This window comes from Haliotis cracherodii, unplaced genomic scaffold, assembly GCF_022045235.1.
Source record: "Haliotis cracherodii isolate W230 unplaced genomic scaffold, xgHalCrac1.p SCAF_3, whole genome shotgun sequence".
NCBI lineage: Eukaryota > Metazoa > Mollusca > Gastropoda > Lepetellida > Haliotidae > Haliotis > Haliotis cracherodii.
Genome location: NW_027266286.1, coordinates 4,723,190 through 4,741,451, shown reverse-complemented (window position 1 = coordinate 4,741,451; position 18,262 = coordinate 4,723,190). Strand labels below are relative to the sequence as shown.

At 42.5% G+C, this 18,262-nt stretch overlaps 2 protein-coding genes across 2 annotated transcripts; one reads left to right on the top strand and one right to left on the bottom strand.

Moving 5' to 3' along the window:
• The first annotated feature begins 1,291 nt into the window (after positions 1–1,291).
• On the top strand, positions 1,292–3,835 carry LOC139474919 (uncharacterized). Its single transcript, XM_071258112.1, has 2 exons — positions 1,292–1,935; positions 2,749–3,835. Exons 1-2 carry the CDS (start codon positions 1,563–1,565, stop codon positions 3,816–3,818), a joined length of 1,443 nt encoding a protein of 480 aa, XP_071114213.1. The 5' UTR covers positions 1,292–1,562; the 3' UTR covers positions 3,819–3,835.
• Positions 3,836–4,007: 172 nt separating this feature from the next.
• On the bottom strand, positions 4,008–8,536 carry LOC139474552 (uncharacterized). Its single transcript, XM_071257613.1, has 3 exons — positions 8,388–8,536; positions 7,390–7,538; positions 4,008–7,077 (listed from the first exon to the last, which is right to left on the bottom strand). The coding sequence occupies exons 2-3, from the start codon at positions 7,536–7,538 to the stop codon at positions 4,497–4,499; spliced, it is 2,730 nt and encodes a 909-aa protein (XP_071113714.1). The 5' UTR covers positions 8,388–8,536; the 3' UTR covers positions 4,008–4,496.
• Positions 8,537–18,262: the final 9,726 nt, after the last annotated feature.

Here is an 18,262-nt window from a genome sequence, read left to right as displayed (position 1 = left end):
AAAATGGGCTTCAGACATTGTGCCAATGTGGGGAATCGAACCCGGGTCTTCGTCGTGATATTGCTGGAATATTGCTAAAAGCGGCGTAAAACCATACTCACTCACTGACTCTTCCAGGTTAACATGTTATATACATCAATACATGCCCCCTATCTGTGGATAACACCTTCTATATTCTTTGTAAATAACAGTTCAGGGCTACCTCTTGACCCCTCAACTTCAAAATGCCAATCAAAAGACTTCATAATACACACATTCTTCTAGTAAACCCATTTTACTGTTAGCAGAATAAGAAAAAAACATCAGATTTGTAATGGATTTTGTATGTATACCGCCATTATAAAAACCTGCAGATCAAAGTTAAAGGCAAGCAGTTTGATAGCGATAATAGTGTAATTGTATGCACACTAGTACTATGTGACAACTGCATAACTAAAGTCAACAAAGGCTACACCCCACTGTGAATAGCCCCGTGTTATCAAGTCATCAGAGTCAATTCACAGATTATTATTGCCTACAGTGTAAGAACAGTGTAAGAACAGTAGCCAGGAATAGACCTATAGCTGGTGCTTCTAGCTGATTTGCTGTTATGATAAATGCCGAGGGAAATAGCTGTAAAATAGCTTGTAGGGCTGGGACGAGTCAAAATTTACTACCCAGGTACCCACCCCTCTATTACCCGACCCTACCCGGGTACCTGGTATCAAGAGATAGCTACAAACTGTCCGATTGGGTAAAGTTTGACTGTAGCCCTGGCAAAATGTATTTAGATACACGTGTAAAACGAACTGGTCATGCATACACTGAAGTTGACTGCATGAAATTTTATCTTTTTCAAACATATAAAAGTCAGAAGGAATGCATGCATAGTCAGAAAGAAATGGGAACATCAGTGACTTGCAGTGTGACCATTGAGTTTTAGATACGTTTTGTCATTAAACAATGTATCCCGTGACTAACCTCGGGTCCGGGTAGTCCTGTGGGTACCCAGGTCCTGCTCAGTACCCACCCGACCTGAGTACCCGAGTTACCTGTCCCTAATAGCTTGAACCTGGGTTGGTAAGCTGAAGGCAATGTACTGGATCAGAGCTTGGTAAAACAAAGTACAGCGCTTGATAAAACAAAGTACAGCGCTTGGTAAAACAAAGTACAGCGCTTGGTAAAACAAAGTACAGCGCTTGATAAAACAAAGTACAGCGCTTGGTAAAACAAAGTACAGCGCTTGATAAAACAAAGTACAGCGCTTGGTAAAACAAAGTACAGCGCTTGATAAAACCACGGACTTGTATAACCTGGATAGGAAACGATACAGAATTCCTGAAACTATCTCTGCCGCGCATCCGCGAATTGAAATCCGAGCCCCATGTTATCGGTATCCCGCAGACGCGATGCCAACCACATGTGGACAGCTTATGGCGCATGCGTAGTAGGGCTTAACTTGACTTCCCCTGGTTACCAAAACATCCGGCTTACAAGCATGTGTGGCGATCGATAGCTGTCAAAACACATATGTCCCATGTGCATCAGATTTTTATCAATTAAACACGGAAACGGTAATTAAGATGATCGAGATATCAGACCATATATATACAATGCCTTGCAACATTATCGTCATTCCTAACCTAATACGGATACATATTCAAGCGTTCAGATTCTCTCGTAACAACTACAACATGTCCGATTTCGTCAACTGGGATGACTCCGATATGGATTTGTCCGTACTTCTAGGCGAGTACACAGAGTATGAAGTGGATAGAAACTCGGATTCAACGTCCGATGACTGCCATTCAAAGGTGCAAAAGACTGGCGAAAACAGGAGACCTGGCAAGACTTTTGCAGCTTTGTACAGATGTCCTTTGTGCAGCAAAGACTACGGTTCAATTTCTGGATTCCGTGGCCATGTGATCAAAGCACACGGAAGATCCGATTTACGAGGTAATGAAAATCACAAAACAGTAAAGTTTTCTGTTCAAACATATATTCATATTTTATTTACATATATATTCTTACATAAAAGCCCCAGGGCACAATTTGGCTAATTACCACCATGGGTATATATATGAATAATGGTAAAATATAGGCATATAATTATAAGAGGAAAGCAGATACTCCAAGATGTTATAATGTGTGGAATAAATAGATTCTTCAATTTACATATTGCAATTTTGTCCTCCAGACTAATATAATTTCAGAAATAAGTAACCCTATTTGTATTTTATCATGTGTGTATCTATCTTAATTTGTATACATTTAATCTAATCTTAACACATTGACCATGGATACATTAATTTGACTGCCGTAGAATAATAATTGAACTAACATTTTGGGACTCTTGTATCATGTGTATACACTTTCAATGTTGCAATCATTACATATGAACAGAATACTTGTATCAGATAAAAATCTAATCATTTAAGAAGCCTGAGTTAGTATGCTTTTTCAATTACTTTTTATTTATTCATCGTGATGTGTTAATGCTTAGTTTTATATCATTGGATTCAATTCAATCTCAAAATACAATTGTAAAATAACTATGAATTAAAAAAATATGGAAATCCTTATTTTGAACAGAATAACGGTTATCTTCCACAATTTGACTGCCACAGGCACTTCGTAAACATACTGGATAAATGCCTTGATACATGTTTACATTTACATGTTAACACCATACATTCAACCTTAAACTAATATACTTGGTGAAAGGTTCTTTTGATTTCATATCATAAGGGATATTATTACTAATTCCAGCTCCTGACTACAAGCTTACCAGTGAGACACAGCAGACCATACCGACCACACCTCCTACGCTGACAAGTTCCTCAAATCAAGTTTTCTTCAGCACTGAGCAATTGCAAGGATGTATGCTGGAGTCTGTCCGCAATTCTTTAAACGCAATAGCTCATAATGAAATTCACAAGTCGGATCTGGCATGTGAGGGGAAAATGTGTGACATTGCTAGTTTACTTTCTGGTTCAGAGTCATGCCTAGCTCAAATAACTGACCACCTGACACCTACATTTGTAACATTGTTTTCTGGATTGGGAAAAAGCAGCTCCTTTGTGGCGAGCAGAGAGCAGATGTGGGCACAGTTCCACAGAGTAAGAACTGACACCAAGTTCTGTGATCAATTGCATGATGTAATAAAATTACACACACAAGAGAGTGACTGGAATGTCCACATGTTAAGTCAGTGCTTGTTGGATGAACTGGTAGATGCTGTGTGTACGAAGTTTATATCAAGTATACAGAGTGATGCAGAACACGAAGCTAAAGATCTGACCTCGGCGGAAAATGAGACTCTATTTTATATCTGTGGATTTTTAATTAGGGCCATTACAAAGCACTCAGGAATAGAGTCAAAAGTAGCCAAAACCCTGAGGCATTTATGCATAACATCACAGGATACTTCATCTGCATTTATGACAAAATTTCGCGTTTGGACTGAGACTGTCAACAGAGGAGGACTTAAAGTTAGTGGGGACAATTTTATCTTTCTTGTGAGAAAAATGGAGATAATTTGTCGGCATCAAGTCGACACATCAAACTTAAATGCAAATTCCCTGTGTGTTGACCGCCTTAAGGACAGCATTCTTAAAGATACAACAGTCCTGTTTTACTGGGACAAGCTCGTCACAAGTAGTGAAGAAGAAAAGCTCTCCATTTTGGAAAGTATTGCGGACTTGTTCCTGAAACTGCGAGGAAGAGCTGTTGTCCAGCACATTCGCAGGCAAACACAAAAAAGAAATGCCAGCACACCCAAACGTGCAAAAAAAGGGAAAAAGTCAAATTCCCTTAGAAAACGCCTGAGGGAACATTAACTGCTTAATATGTTTGGATTTTGTGCCAGCTGATTTGTTCGTACATGTAATATAAAAATTGTTCTAATATCAGTGAATAACATAACTGTACATATTTTAGTGCTTAATTAGCTGTACATTTTATCTCATTATTTTGTGGGTGCTTTTTTCAAACTGCAAGAAATAATCTTGAAGAAAATACATACAAATGATCTTATTTTGACTTTTTATTTTGTTAGTCTCAAAACACAAGATTTGTTCGTTTGTTGTTTAAAGCCGTGCTCAGCAATATTTTGGCTAAATGACGGTAGTAAAAAAACAATCAAGTCAGCATTAGACAATCCAGTGATAGACATCATGAGCATAAATTTTATGACATGCATTAATAAAGTTCCCAAGTCTGAACAGCTGGTCTGCAGTCGCCACTAACAAGAAGCATGGTTTGCTTAAGATCAATTCTAGTTTCTAGTCTGGATCTTCACAGGCTTCACTAAATAGTGAGTGAGTGAGTGACTATGGTTTTTCGCCGCTTTTAGCAATAATCCAGCAATATCACAGTGGGGGACACCAGAAATGGGGTACACTCAATGTACCTATGTCGGGAATCAAACCCGGTCTTTGGTGTGACGAGCGAACGCTTGAACCACAAGGCTACCCGACCGCCCCTCATCACTAAATAAACACCACAAATGTCAATGTTCAGTTTCTCCTCTGTCTCTTAGTTAGTGGGGTGTGAACCACTCGAATGTCATTATGTCCTCTCTTGTTTGTAATGTTGCCTGTAATTGGTGCTAAGGCAGTTGAACCAATGACACGAAGTTGTGACATGGTATGTTTCACATCATACACAGTAGGATTGCTGTTGGCCCCTCCCTTTTGTCTATAATGAGAGAAATGTTCTTCAAGTGGATCCTGGTTGAATCTGTGAGTTAGTACAAAGTTTGCACCCTCATCTAGTAGGAACCTAACACATTCCACAATAGATTGAACCGTGATGCGTAATCCATGTAGTGTCTGCTTGCTCAACATCATTCTAGATCTCTGACTCTTCGTGAGAGGCCCTTGTCTGTTCAAAACAGCTCTTTCCCATGCATCGAAATAACCAAGAAATTCAGTTGTCAGATATGTCAGTCTCTCATCATTTCGATCGACATATTCTCGTAAATTAGTATTTCTTTTCCTGTCTGCCTCATTCAAGTTCCTTGTATTTAAACAATCAAAAAATTTGTTCATCTGTCTGATAAAATTCACAGTCTCACTCACAGAATCATCATACAAATGTTCAAGTGCATCCGCAACAGTTTTGCTCAATACCTGAGCTGCCAGATTCACCTTCATTTTAGCAAAAGGCGTGAGATCAATATGCTCCCGCGTTAATTTGTGAGCATGAGCATAAATTGATGGTTCCACATATTCTTCATACAACCTAACAATGTGTGACCACCTGATGTCCTGTCCATCTTTCCACATGTCACGTGACTTGCTGTGGCTTCCAGAATTGGCAAAACAATTTCGGGTGGTTTTGAGGAGGTGAGGGACATCTGAAATGAAGTAAAGCTTCCGTCTAGGATATGAGTAGGGGTTCCAGGTCCAGTATGTGTTTTGAAGTTCCTCACAGTGATGCAGATTGAAGAATTTTCTATTAGGAGATGCACCGTCACATGTTACAAACAGAATTTTTAATCTACATTCAATTTCCAAAAATCGGACAGCCTTCCATATAGCAGGATACAAAAGATCAGCAGTTATCCCACTTGTGGCAAAACAGGCAACTGGGTACTTCAGGGAAGAAGTAATCCCTCTAACCATTATGACAAGAATGGAAGATGCTAGTTTCTTCTTAGTGTTCGCAATTAAATTCTCCATATGCAACAAGTCATTGCCAGTTTTCTCAAGTTCAACATACCCAACAAGCTCACCAGTTACTCTGTCGTAAACTAACCCCTCAGACACTTTCACCTCATCTTGAAGAATTCCAACATAACTCATCCATTCTTCCTGAAACATTCCCAGCTGGGCTGCTTCATTCCTGAGATGTGACACAGAGGCATAGTTAAAGCCACATTCAGCAGGTAACCAGTGTGAATAGTCAAACAGTGTTCGACTGCTTGGTAGGGAGATAAATCCAGCATCTCTGGTGGCATCGTATGCTTTTTGGCTTTTGCTTCGAATATAAAGGCACCACTTAATGATCATTGGGTGCCATTTCATTTGCCTTCTGTCTGTCAAACTTACACATTTCAACTGCTGATCCCAGAAAAGCCTCTGTAGCGAGTTCTCATCGGGGAAGGCCTTTTCAACATCAACTGTATGTTTCTTCAGCAATCCCAAAAGTTCAACATTGTCAGTTTCATTAAGTTTCTGTCCTTCCACAGATATGCTCTTCCATATGCTGCGTCGAATCTTGTCAAGTTCAGTTTGCAGGTGCTGTGTTTTATCTTTCATCACCTTAATCTTAGATATCATCATGTCCTTGGACATGTGTTTATGGGGTGTGGTTTTCTTCTCAGAAAATGATGATTCTTGCTGTTTTGAACGTGAAACTTTCTTTCGAAGTGTGTTTCTATACAAACTGCAATGGCTACACCTTTTTCTAACAGTCAACATGGAACACTTGGTTGATCGAATGGTAGAGTGGTACTCAATATCATCTCGCTTCGCACAGAAATCGGCTTCATGGTATGCAAGAACTTGGTTCGTCTTTGTGTAGGAAGTACTCCATTTTGGCATTGTACTGGTGAACTCTTCCTCATGATTTCCAACACAAACATCCCAAAGTTTGAGTCTATCAAAGAACTTCTGAAGGTCTCCAAATGACATCACAATTTTGGGAAGACCCGTCCATATATCATGTTCTCTGTCAATCACAATCTTGTGTACAAGCAGAGAGGGAACTAATGATGATCTTATGTTCATACACAATTTGACTGTTGGAGACTCTCCATGATAATGTTGGACAAGCTGGATGTTATCATCAGTTATCCTTGAAATTGTGAAGTCGGACAATGCATCAGTATGGCTCTTGATGTCATTCTTCAAAAATTGAAATAACTCAAACCTTCTATCCCTCCATAGTTTCTCGACAAACTTGTCTAAGTCCACATGTGATTTATAGCAGAAAACTTTATGTAAAATGACATAGAACCTATTAGCAGAACTGCAGTCTGAATCAACTTCTTCTGGTTCTTCAGTGGAAGTGTTGTTGCGAGTGCCTGATCCATGTCCAAGGTAGAAGGCATCCCAGGCTTCACTCCATTTAGCACCAAACTCATCTTGTGAACTGGAACAAGATATTTAGAATAATATATCATCTCAATTGGATTGGCACATAAAATTAATACAAATTATTTAAATGTGACAAAAAATTATATCAATTGGCTTTACTCTAGGCTATTACAAGCAGCCACATAAAAACATTGCCATACAAGTGCAATACCCTGGAATGTGGCATGTAACTCCATTTCACCTCACATACTTTACAACTAATGTAAATGATTAAATTTAACAACAATCAATAAAATGTCCTTAAATCAACTTGATATATTTTCTATACTTTGCAAAAGGCATGTAATATACCTAGAAAATAACAAACCTTTCCACAATTACTTGATCATCTGTTCTATGATGGTTCACTTGAGCATGGCTGTGGTCTCTGTCCAATGAAGTTGTCACCTTTGAAGATTTTCTTTTATAGTGCTTCTTTTTCTGGCCAATACCTGGCATTTTCTTTCGGCGTGGCATCTGTAAATGGAACATAATGCACCTGTTTTATCATTCTTCATGTTAAATCAACAAGAATGTACTCATGTGGACATGTAGCATTATTTATTGACAGTTGAAACCTATAATTATAATATAAAAACATACAGATCATATTACTGCAGAAAAAGTCTTGGATATAATTATTTTACAAGTTAGTGAATTACACTTCAGAAATTAGGAACATGAAATATGGGCTGAAAATAGAATATGCTATGAATCATTATTTTTCTCCAACACCTACCCATGTGAAACATTATTTGACATGAAATGTATGTTTCAAGTGGGAATTTATAGTAGATTTCCTTATATTTTAAGCTAAATTATAGCTATTTTTGTAACATTAATTACAGAGTATTTAACAAATGTTTCGTAATTACAAAACCGCATAGTTGCTTATTGGTATATAAGGTATTAGTTGGGTTTTTTTGGGGAAAAAAATATCTATCAGAATAAAAGTTTTAGCACGCCCAAATTGTGCGTGTGTGTAAAAATTTCCGAGTTTTCTTGCATAAACATCGATTTTCATGGACTCGTAATTCGTTGTGAAATAACATTATCAAAGATGTTCTTACACATAACTGCTGTACAGATAGCATATGTTCAGCACACCCTTGTAACTAAGGACTTTATTGGATGATAACGAAGGAGATAGCGAAATAAAACAGCCAAATATCACGATTTCACTTGTCTGCCATCTTGGATGCAAGACGAAAACAATGGACCGGTGTGCACATATCTAAAGACAGTTGAAACAAAAATAATTACTTTCAGAAGTCTTATTTCGTCCCGAATACCATTACACAATATATAAACAAAATATCCACTTACCTTTCAAGTCTGTATATAAGCGAAATACACGGGAAATTCGGATTTTTTGAAGCGATAAGCGGACAAAAATTGAAGAGCTGGTCAGTGAATCTACCCATGAGCCTTGGCGATGACCCCCCGCAGAGGTGGAAAAACAATCGCCGGTAGCGCGGCGTAGATGACCTGAGGCTATCTGTTGCGTTTCCTATCCAGGTTATATAGGTCCGTGATAAAACAAAGTACAGCGCTTGGTAAAACAAAGTACAGCGTTTGATGAAACAAAGTACAGAGCTTGATAAAACAAAGTACAATGCTTGGTAAAACAAAGTACAGCGTTTGATGAAACAAAGTACAGCGCTTAGTAAAACAAAGTACAGAGCTTGATAAAACAAAGTACAGCGCTTGGTAAAACAAAGTACAGCGTTTGATGAAACAAAGTACAGCGCTTGATAAAACAAAGTACAGCGCTTGGTAAAACAAAGTACAATGCTTGGTAAAACAAAGTACAGCGTTTGGTAAAACAAAGTACAGCGTTTGATGAAACAAAGTACAGCGCTTAGTAAAACAAAGTACAATGCTTGGTAAAACAAAGTACAGCGCTTGATAAAACAAAGTACAGCGCTTGGTAAAACAAAGTACAACGCTTGATAAAACAAAGTACAGCACTTGATAAAACAAAGTACAGCGCTTGATAAAACAAAGTACAGCGCTTGGTAAAACAAAGTACAGCGTTTGATGAAACAAAGTACAGAGCTTGATAAAACAAAGTACAATGCTTGGTAAAACAACGTACAACGTTTGATGAAACAAAGTACAGCGCTTGGTAAAACAAAGTACAGAGCTTGATAAAACAAAGTACAGCGCTTGGTAAAACAAAGTACAGCACTTGATAAAACAAAGTACAGCACTTGATAAAACAAAGTACAGCACTTGATAAAACAAAGTACAGCGCTTGATAAAACAAAGTACAGCGCTTGGTAAAACAAAGTACAGCGTTTGATGAAACAAAGTACAGAGCTTGATAAAACAAAGTACAGAGCTTGGTAAAACAAAGTACAGCGCTTGATAAAACAAAGTACAATGCTTGGTAAAACAAAGTACAGCGTTTGATGAAACAAAGTACAGCGCTTAGTAAAACAAAGTACAGAGCTTGATAAAACAAAGTACAGCGCTTGGTAAAACAAAGTACAGCACTTGATAAAACAAAGTACAGAACTTCATAAAACAAAGTACAGCGCTTGATAAAACAAAGTACAGCGCTTCATAAAACAAAGTACAGCGCTTGATAAAACAAAGTACAGCGCTTGATAAAACAAAGTACAGCGCTTGATAAAACAAAGTACAGCGCTTGGTAAAACAAAGTACAGCGCTTGATAAAACAAAGTACAGCGCTTGATAAAACAAAGTACAGCGCTTGGTAAAACAAAGTACAGCGCTTGATAAAACAAAGTACAGCGCTTGGTAAAACAAAGTACAGCGTTTGATGAAACAAAGTACAGCGCTTGATAAAACAGAAAGTACAAAGCTTGACAAAACAAAAGTACAGAGCTTGATAAAACAGAAAGTACAGAACTTGATAAAACAAAGTACAGAGCTTGATAAAACAAAGTACAGCGCTTGATAAAACAGAAAGTACAAAGCTTGACAAAACAAAAGTACAGAACTTGATAAAACAAAGTACAGCGCTTGGTAAAACAAAGTACAGCGTTTGATGAAACAAAGTACAGAGCTTGATAAAACAGAAAGTACAAAGCTTGACAAAACAAAAGTACAGAGCTTGATAAAACAGAAAGTACAGAACTTGATAAAACAAAGTACAGCGCTTGATAAAACAGAAAGTACAGAATGGTACCAAATGGTAATGGTGTTTGAGTAAATAGGTACTCTCTAATAAGGCAACAATGCCCTGTATCACAGAGAGCAGAAGGATACATGCCCTGTATCACAGAGAGCTGAAGGATACATGCCCTGTGTCACAGAGAACTGAAGTGTACAATGACCTGTGTCACAGAGAGCTGAAGGGTACAATGACCTGTGTCACAGAGAACTGAAGTGTACAATGACCTGTGTCACAGAGAGCTGAAGTGTACAATGCCCTGTGTCACAGAGAGCTGAAGTGTACAATGCCCTGTGTCACAGAGAACTGAAGTGGCCAATGCCCTGTGTCACAGAGAGCTGAAGGGTACAATGACCTGTGTCACAGAGAGTTGAAGGGCACAATGACCTGTGTCACAGAGAGCTGAAGTGTACAATGCCCTGTGTCACAGAGAACTGAAGTGTACAATGCCCTGTGTCACAGAGAGCTGAAGTGTACAATGCCCTGTGTCACAGAGAGCTGAAGTGTACAATGACCTGTGTCACAGAGAACTGAAGTGGACAATGCCCTGTGTCACAGAGAGTCCATCAAGTAGGCCATTTTACCATTCTGAAATGAGAGGTGATCACACCAAACCTCAAGGATAAACAGGTTTTCATTACAGAGATACAAACATGAGAAAGTAAATTTTTCATAACAATTATTTCAGTTTGCTGTGGTGCATTCCTACAATCCAAAAGTATCTTTTTTTAGTATATTCAATCATTTAAACCCTTCATATTATAATTGGATATCCATTTCATCAGAATCATTCTTTCCAGATTCTGACCATCTCAAATTGTGTTCCAGCTTGAAAATTAATCAACAGAAAATAGAGTAAAAGTGATAAAACTGGAGAGAAAGGTCACGGCACCGTGCCCCCTTGCTGGGAATCACAGCCTCATGGCACTGGGGGATCCATCAGATCTATAAATAACAGGAACATATCATGATATTAGGGGTAATTGATGATCAAACTTATCAACTCTCTCAACCTCCAAGTTCAAAGTATTCCATTTCATGGAACTTTGTCTCCACAAGATAGAGAGAGATATCAAGTGCCATTTGCTGGGAGGCTAGCTTGCCATTCCTGGAAGTCAGGCAAGGCCATAAACTTTCAAGATCTCTTAAAAATTCTGGTAAGGATACTTTAAAGAGGAAAACGTTTTTTATGCCAAACCATTTTTTTTTCATATTTTACTGAGAAGCCTGGACTTAATTCTACAATATTATGTTCCTTTTTACAAAACAATGTATGTTTTATTGAGAAGGTCTATCATTAACATATTTCTGTTTGTAATTGATTAAGACCTTTCTTTCAAGAGAACCTGCATCATTGTAGGTTTCTTCACTCTTGGTGCTGATGCACTGAGATGTTACTAAAATACTCCTATTTAATGTGACATGAAACCCAACTCACTCACTCACTCACTCTTGATGCTGAGGCACTGTGATGTTACTAAAATACTGCTATTTAATGTGACACGAAACCCAACTCACTCACTCACTCACTCTTGATGCTGAGGCACTGTGATGTTACTAAAATACTGCTGTTTAATGTGACACGAAACCCAACTCACTCACTCACTCACTCCTGATGCTGAGGCACTGTGATGTTACTAAAATACTGCTATTTAATGTGAAACGAAACCCAACTCACTCACTCACTCACACTTGATGCTGATGCACTGTGATGTTACTAAAATACTGCTATTTAATGTGAAACGAAACCCAACTCACTCACTCACTCACACTTGATGCTGATGCACTGTGATGTTACTAAAATACTGCTATTAAATGTGACACTGAACCCAACTCACTCACTCACTCACTCCTGATGCTGAGGCACTGTGATGTTACTAAAATACTGCTATTTAATGTGAAACGAAACCCAACTCACTCACTCACTCACACTTGATGCTGATGCACTGTGATGTTACTAAAATACTGCTATTTAATGTGAAACGAAACCCAACTCACTCACTCACTCACACTTGATGCTGATGCACTGTGATGTTACTAAAATACTGCTATTAAATGTGACACTGAACCCAACTCACTCACTCACTCACTCTTGATGCTGAGGCACTGTGATGTTACTAAAATACTGCTATTTAATGTGACACGAAACCCAACTCACTCACTCACTCACTCTTGATGCTGAGGCACTGTGATGTTACTAAAATACTGCTGTTTAATGTGACACGAAACCCAACTCACTCACTCACTCACTCCTGATGCTGAGGCACTGTGATGTTACTAAAATACTGCTATTTAATGTGAAACGAAACCCAACTCACTCACTCACTCACACTTGATGCTGATGCACTGTGATGTTACTAAAATACTGCTATTTAATGTGAAACGAAACCCAACTCACTCACTCACTCACACTTGATGCTGATGCACTGTGATGTTACTAAAATACTGCTATTAAATGTGACACTGAACCCAACTCACTCACTCACTCTTGCATACTTTGGTTGGCTGTTTCATAAATTTAAAGCTCAAATGGGAGGTTTTACCCAAATAAAAAATAACATGGGAATGTTTTAGAAATACCCAAGAACAGGAACTAAACGTGTGAATGTTGAAAACCTGCTGATAACATTGAACTTGTGACATCTCCGCAAACAACAGAACATATTTGTCAGGTAAACATTTAGCAAACATGCAAACATACTCCGTGATGTATGAAGCATGTTCGACATCTCCCTGTGTGCAATGACTACCAGCAGCTTGAGCGTCTGTCGTCTTTACTTGCTTAAAGGGGCAACTACTTCGAGATGCATATTGCCAGGCCATGCAAGTTTGATTCAAGTTATTAAAACCCTGCTTTGTTTATCCACTAACTCAAACCTTGGATGTTTACTAGACTAACATCTAGTCTCTGAAATGAACATATTTTACAGAAAAAAAGTTGTTAAATTATAGTTATGAAATATAATAAAAAAGAGCATCTAGAAGTTAATCTTAAACAAAGACAACGCCTCGGTTTCATATACCGCATTAATTTCAATTTCTCACCTGGTTAATGGGCGTCAGTCTGTGCAGCATAGCCCTTTTAACAAGTGAGTGAGTGAGTATTGTTTTACGCCGCTTTTAGCAATATTCCAGCAATATCACGGCGGGGGACACCAGAAAGGGGCTTCACACATTGTACCCATGCCGGGAATCGAACCCGAGTCTTCGGCGTGACGAGCGACACATTAAACTCTAGGCTACCCGACCGCCCTCCTTTTAACTAGGCCTTCTCTAGTAACTACTATGTTTACAGATTTTAAAATATTGAAAAATCATGTTTGATTGTTGCCTTCACTTGTAAAATGTCTCTGTTATGTCTGTACCCATTATGTGATAAATAGAAAATCTCATCAAGTGTGTTTAGATGTCAAATACATCTACACAAGTCGATAAACGTTTAAAAATCCTAGGCTTTCTGTGTTACATTGTTACACTGGCCATACACATAAATCGTGATATTCATCTTCTATACAACCATTTTTGCAAATTCTACAAAGTCTATTTTTTCCTAAAATACCTACATATCTGCCTGGGTGAGCTACAATGCAATCAAGAAAGAGCTACTCTAAATTCTGTTAATAATTAAAAAAATAAAAAGGTTCGGCTGTTATAGTAGTATTATATATAGTGTAGAAATTGTTTTTCTAGAACTGGACAGAGAGCTATGCCATAAAGATTGGTCAGAGGGACATGATGATTTGGATGTTCATAGTGTAAATATGTCCTGAAGAGTGAGTGAGTGAGTTGGGTTAAACGCCGCTTTTAACAGTATTCCAGTTATAGCACGGCGTGTCAGCTTATTGTGGGAGGAAAGCCCGAAGAGATGCAAGTCTCAGACGTTTACCACTTCTGTCAAACCAATGAGCATGGATATGGTGCTTACAACCTAGAAACATATTTGGGGTGAGTCAGGATTCGAACCCACAATCATAGGTTTCTGATCTGCACAGCGAATCGCAACGCCTTAAACGACTGGGCCACCCATATGTCCTGAAGAACAGACTTAGCAGCCTTGAGCAACTTAAATTTAATTAGTATCAACATCTCGTCTTGCACTATGTAATTACCTATGAAACTAGTTAGTAGGATTTTATGTTGCTTGGGACTAATGAAAGCACTAGAAGCAGAGTTGAAGGCCATGTTGTGCAAGTTGATCAACCAATCTCCCAGGCAGAGTATGATGAATATATTCTTAACAATAGAACTGCCCTGAACACATGTCTGCGTGCAATCTAGTGACTACATCAAACCCCAGTCAGCTGGATAAACCCCACACTCAGGCTTGGGATGAGATTTATAGAGTAACGGTTCTTTGTTCAAGGTGAGAATTTGCATTCATGTGCAATGAGAGCTCAATTACCAATGACGTCCACGGTGACTCGGCCATTCTATTGTCAAGGTGCTACTAATAAAATGTAAACAATGGGATTGCAGGGCCTGTGAGAATTACAGCGGCTGTGACAACGTCAAGGGTATCGTGTGGAGGAAGTGGCTTTGATACAAAGTTGAACCTGTGTTTGTGCTGATGATGCAAAGACAAAACTACACAGGACCATTGTGTGGGCACTGGCACTGCTCCTGTAGCACTAAACTTGCACATGGGACCCTTAGAACACATGTGCCCAATGAGGGTGGCTGGCTGGTGTGTAGGGACCTTAGAACACATGTGCCAATGAGGGTGGCTGGGTGGGGTGTGGGGACCCTTAGAACACATGTGCCAATGAGGGTGGCTGGGTGGGGTTACGGTCCCTTAGAACACATGTGCCCAATGAGGGTGGCTGGGTGGGGTGTAGGGACCCTTAGAACATATGTGCCCAATGAGGGTGGCTGGGTGGGGTGTAGGGAACCTTAGAACACATGTGCCAATGAGGGTGGCTGGGTGGGGTGTAGGGACCCTTAGAACATATGTGCCAATGAGGGTGGCTGGGTTGGGTGTAGGGACCCTTAGAACACATGTGCCTATGAGGGTGGCTGGGTGGGGTGTAGGGACCCTTAGAACATATGTGCCTATGAGGGTGGCTGGGTTGGGTGTAGGGACCCTTAGAACACATGTGCCCAATGAGGGTGGCTGGGTGGGGTGTAGGGACCCTTAGAACACATGTGCCTATGAGGGTGGCTGGGTTGGATGTAGGGACCCTTAGAACACATGTGCCTATGAGGGTGGCTGGGTGGGGTGTAGGGACCCTTAGAACACATGTGCCCAATGAGGGTGGCTGGGTTGGGTGTAGGGACCCTTAGAACACATGTGCCCAATGAGGGTGGCTGGGTGGGGTGTAGGAACCCTTAGAACACATGTGCCAATGAGGGTGGCTGGGTGGGGTGTAGGGACCCTTAGAACATATGTGCCAATGAGGGTGGCTGGGTTGGGTGTAGGGACCCTTAGAACACATGTGCCCAATGAGGGTGGCTGGGTGGGGTGTAGGAACCCTTAGAACACATGTGCCAATGAGGGTGGCTGGGTGGTGTGTAGGGACCCTTAGAACACATGTGCCCAATGAGGGTGGCTGGATGGGGTGTAGGGTCCCTTAGAACACATGTGCCCAATGAGGGTGGCTGGGTGGGGTGTAGGGTCCCTTAGAACACATGTGCCAATGAGGGTGGCTGGTTGGGGTGTAAGGTCCCTTAGAACACATGTGCCCAATGAGGGTGGCTGGGTGGGGTGTAGGGTCCCTTAGAACACATGTGCCAATGAGGGTGGCTGGTTGGGGTGTAAGGACCCTTAGAACACAGGTGCCCAATGAGGGTGGCTGGATGGGGTGTAGGAACCCTTAGAACATATGTGCCCAATGAGGGTGGCTGGGTGGGGTGTAGGAACCCTTAGAACATATGTGCCAATGAGGGTGGCTTGGTGGGGTGTAGGGACCCTTGAAGGGGGGCAAGGGGGGTTGGTGGTCTGTTATGTAGGGGTTGGGGTTGGTAGTTTGAGATTTAGGGGTCGGGGTTGGTGGTATAAGATGTAGGAGGTGGGGTTGATGGTTTAAGATGCAGGGGAAGGGGTTGGTGGTTTGAGGGTTGGGGCGTGAGGTGTGGGTTGGGGTGTGAGGTGTGGGTTGGGGCTTGAGGTGTGGGTTTTGGTGTGAGGTGTGGGTTTGGGCTTGAGTTGTGGGTTGGGGTGTGAGATGTGGGTTGGGGCATGAGGGTTGGGGCTTGAGGTGTGGGTTGGGGTGTGAGGTGTGGGTTGGGGTGTGAGATGTGGGTTGGGGTGTGAGATGTGGGTCGGGGTTTGAGGTGAGGGTTGGGGTGTGAGGTGAGGGTTGGGGTGTGAGGTGTGGGTTGGGGTGTGAGGTGAGGGTTGGGGTGTGAGGTGTGGGTTGGGGTGTGAGGTGTGGGTTGGGGCTTGAGGTGTGGGTTGGGGTTTGAGGTGTGGGTTGGGGTTTGAGGTGTGGGTTGGGGTTTGAGGTGTGGGTTGGGGTGTGAGGTGTGGGTTGGGGTGTGAGGTGTGGGTTGGGGTGTGAGGTGTGGGTTGGGGTGTGAGGTGTGGGTTGGGGTGTGAGGTGTGGGTTGGGGTGTGAGGTGTGGGTTGGGGCTTGAGGTGTGGGTTGGGGTGTGAGGTGTGGGTTGGGGTTTGAGGTGTGGGTTGGGGTTTGAGGTGTGGGTTGGGGTGTGAGGTGTGGGTTGGGGTGTGAGGTGTGGGTTGGGGTGTGAGGTGTGGGTTGGGGGTTGGGGTGTGAGGTGTGGGTTGGGGCTTGAGGTGTGGGTTGGGGTGTGAGGTGTGGGTTGGGGCTTGAGGTGTGGGTTGGGGTTTGAGGTGTGGGTTGGGGTTTGAGGTGTGGGTTGGGGTTTGAGGTGTGGGTTGGGGTGTGAGGTGTGGGTTGGGGTGTGAGGTGTGGGTTGGGGTGTGAGGTGTGGGTTGGGGTGTGAGGTGTGGGTTGGGGTGTGAGGTGTGGGTTGGGGTGTGAGGTGTGGGTTGGGGCTTGAGGTGTGGGTTGGGGTGTGAGGTGTGGGTTGGGGTTTGAGGTGTGGGTTGGGGTTTGAGGTGTGGGTTGGGGTGTGAGGTGTGGGTTGGGGTGTGAGGTGTGGGTTGGGGTGTGAGGTGTGGGTTGGGGTGTGAGGTGTGGGTTGGGGTGTGAGGTGTGGGTTGGGGCTTGAGGTGTGGGTTGGGGTTTGAGGTGTGGGTTGGGGTGTGAGGTGTGGGTTGGGGTGGGAGGTGTGGGTTGGGGTGTGAGGTGTGGGTCGAGGTGTGAGGTGTGGGTTGGGGTGTGAGGTGTGGGTTGGGGTGTGAGGTGTGGGTTGGGGTGTGAGGTGTGGGTTGGGGTGTGAGGTGTGGGTCGAGGTTTGAGGTGTGGGTTTTGGTGTGAGGTGTGGGTTTGGGCTTGAGTTGTGGGTTGGGGTGTGAGATGTGGGTTGGGGCATGAGGGTTGGGGCTTGAGGTGTGGGTTGGGGTGTGAGGTGTGGGTTGGGGTGTGAGATGTGGGTTGGGGTGTGAGATGTGGGTCGGGGTTTGAGGTGAGGGTTGGGGTGTGAGGTGAGGGTTGGGGTGTGAGGTGTGGGTTGGGGTGTGAGGTGAGGGTTGGGGTGTGAGGTGTGGGTTGGGGTGTGAGGTGTGGGTTGGGGCTTGAGGTGTGGGTTGGGGTTTGAGGTGTGGGTTGGGGTTTGAGGTGTGGGTTGGGGTTTGAGGTGTGGGTTGGGGTGTGAGGTGTGGGTTGGGGTGTGAGGTGTGGGTTGGGGTGTGAGGTGTGGGTTGGGGTGTGAGGTGTGGGTTGGGGTGTGAGGTGTGGGTTGGGGTGTGAGGTGTGGGTTGGGGCTTGAGGTGTGGGTTGGGGTGTGAGGTGTGGGTTGGGGTTTGAGGTGTGGGTTGGGGTTTGAGGTGTGGGTTGGGGTGTGAGGTGTGGGTTGGGGTGTGAGGTGTGGGTTGGGGTGTGAGGTGTGGGTTGGGGGTTGGGGTGTGAGGTGTGGGTTGGGGCTTGAGGTGTGGGTTGGGGTGTGAGGTGTGGGTTGGGGCTTGAGGTGTGGGTTGGGGTTTGAGGTGTGGGTTGGGGTTTGAGGTGTGGGTTGGGGTTTGAGGTGTGGGTTGGGG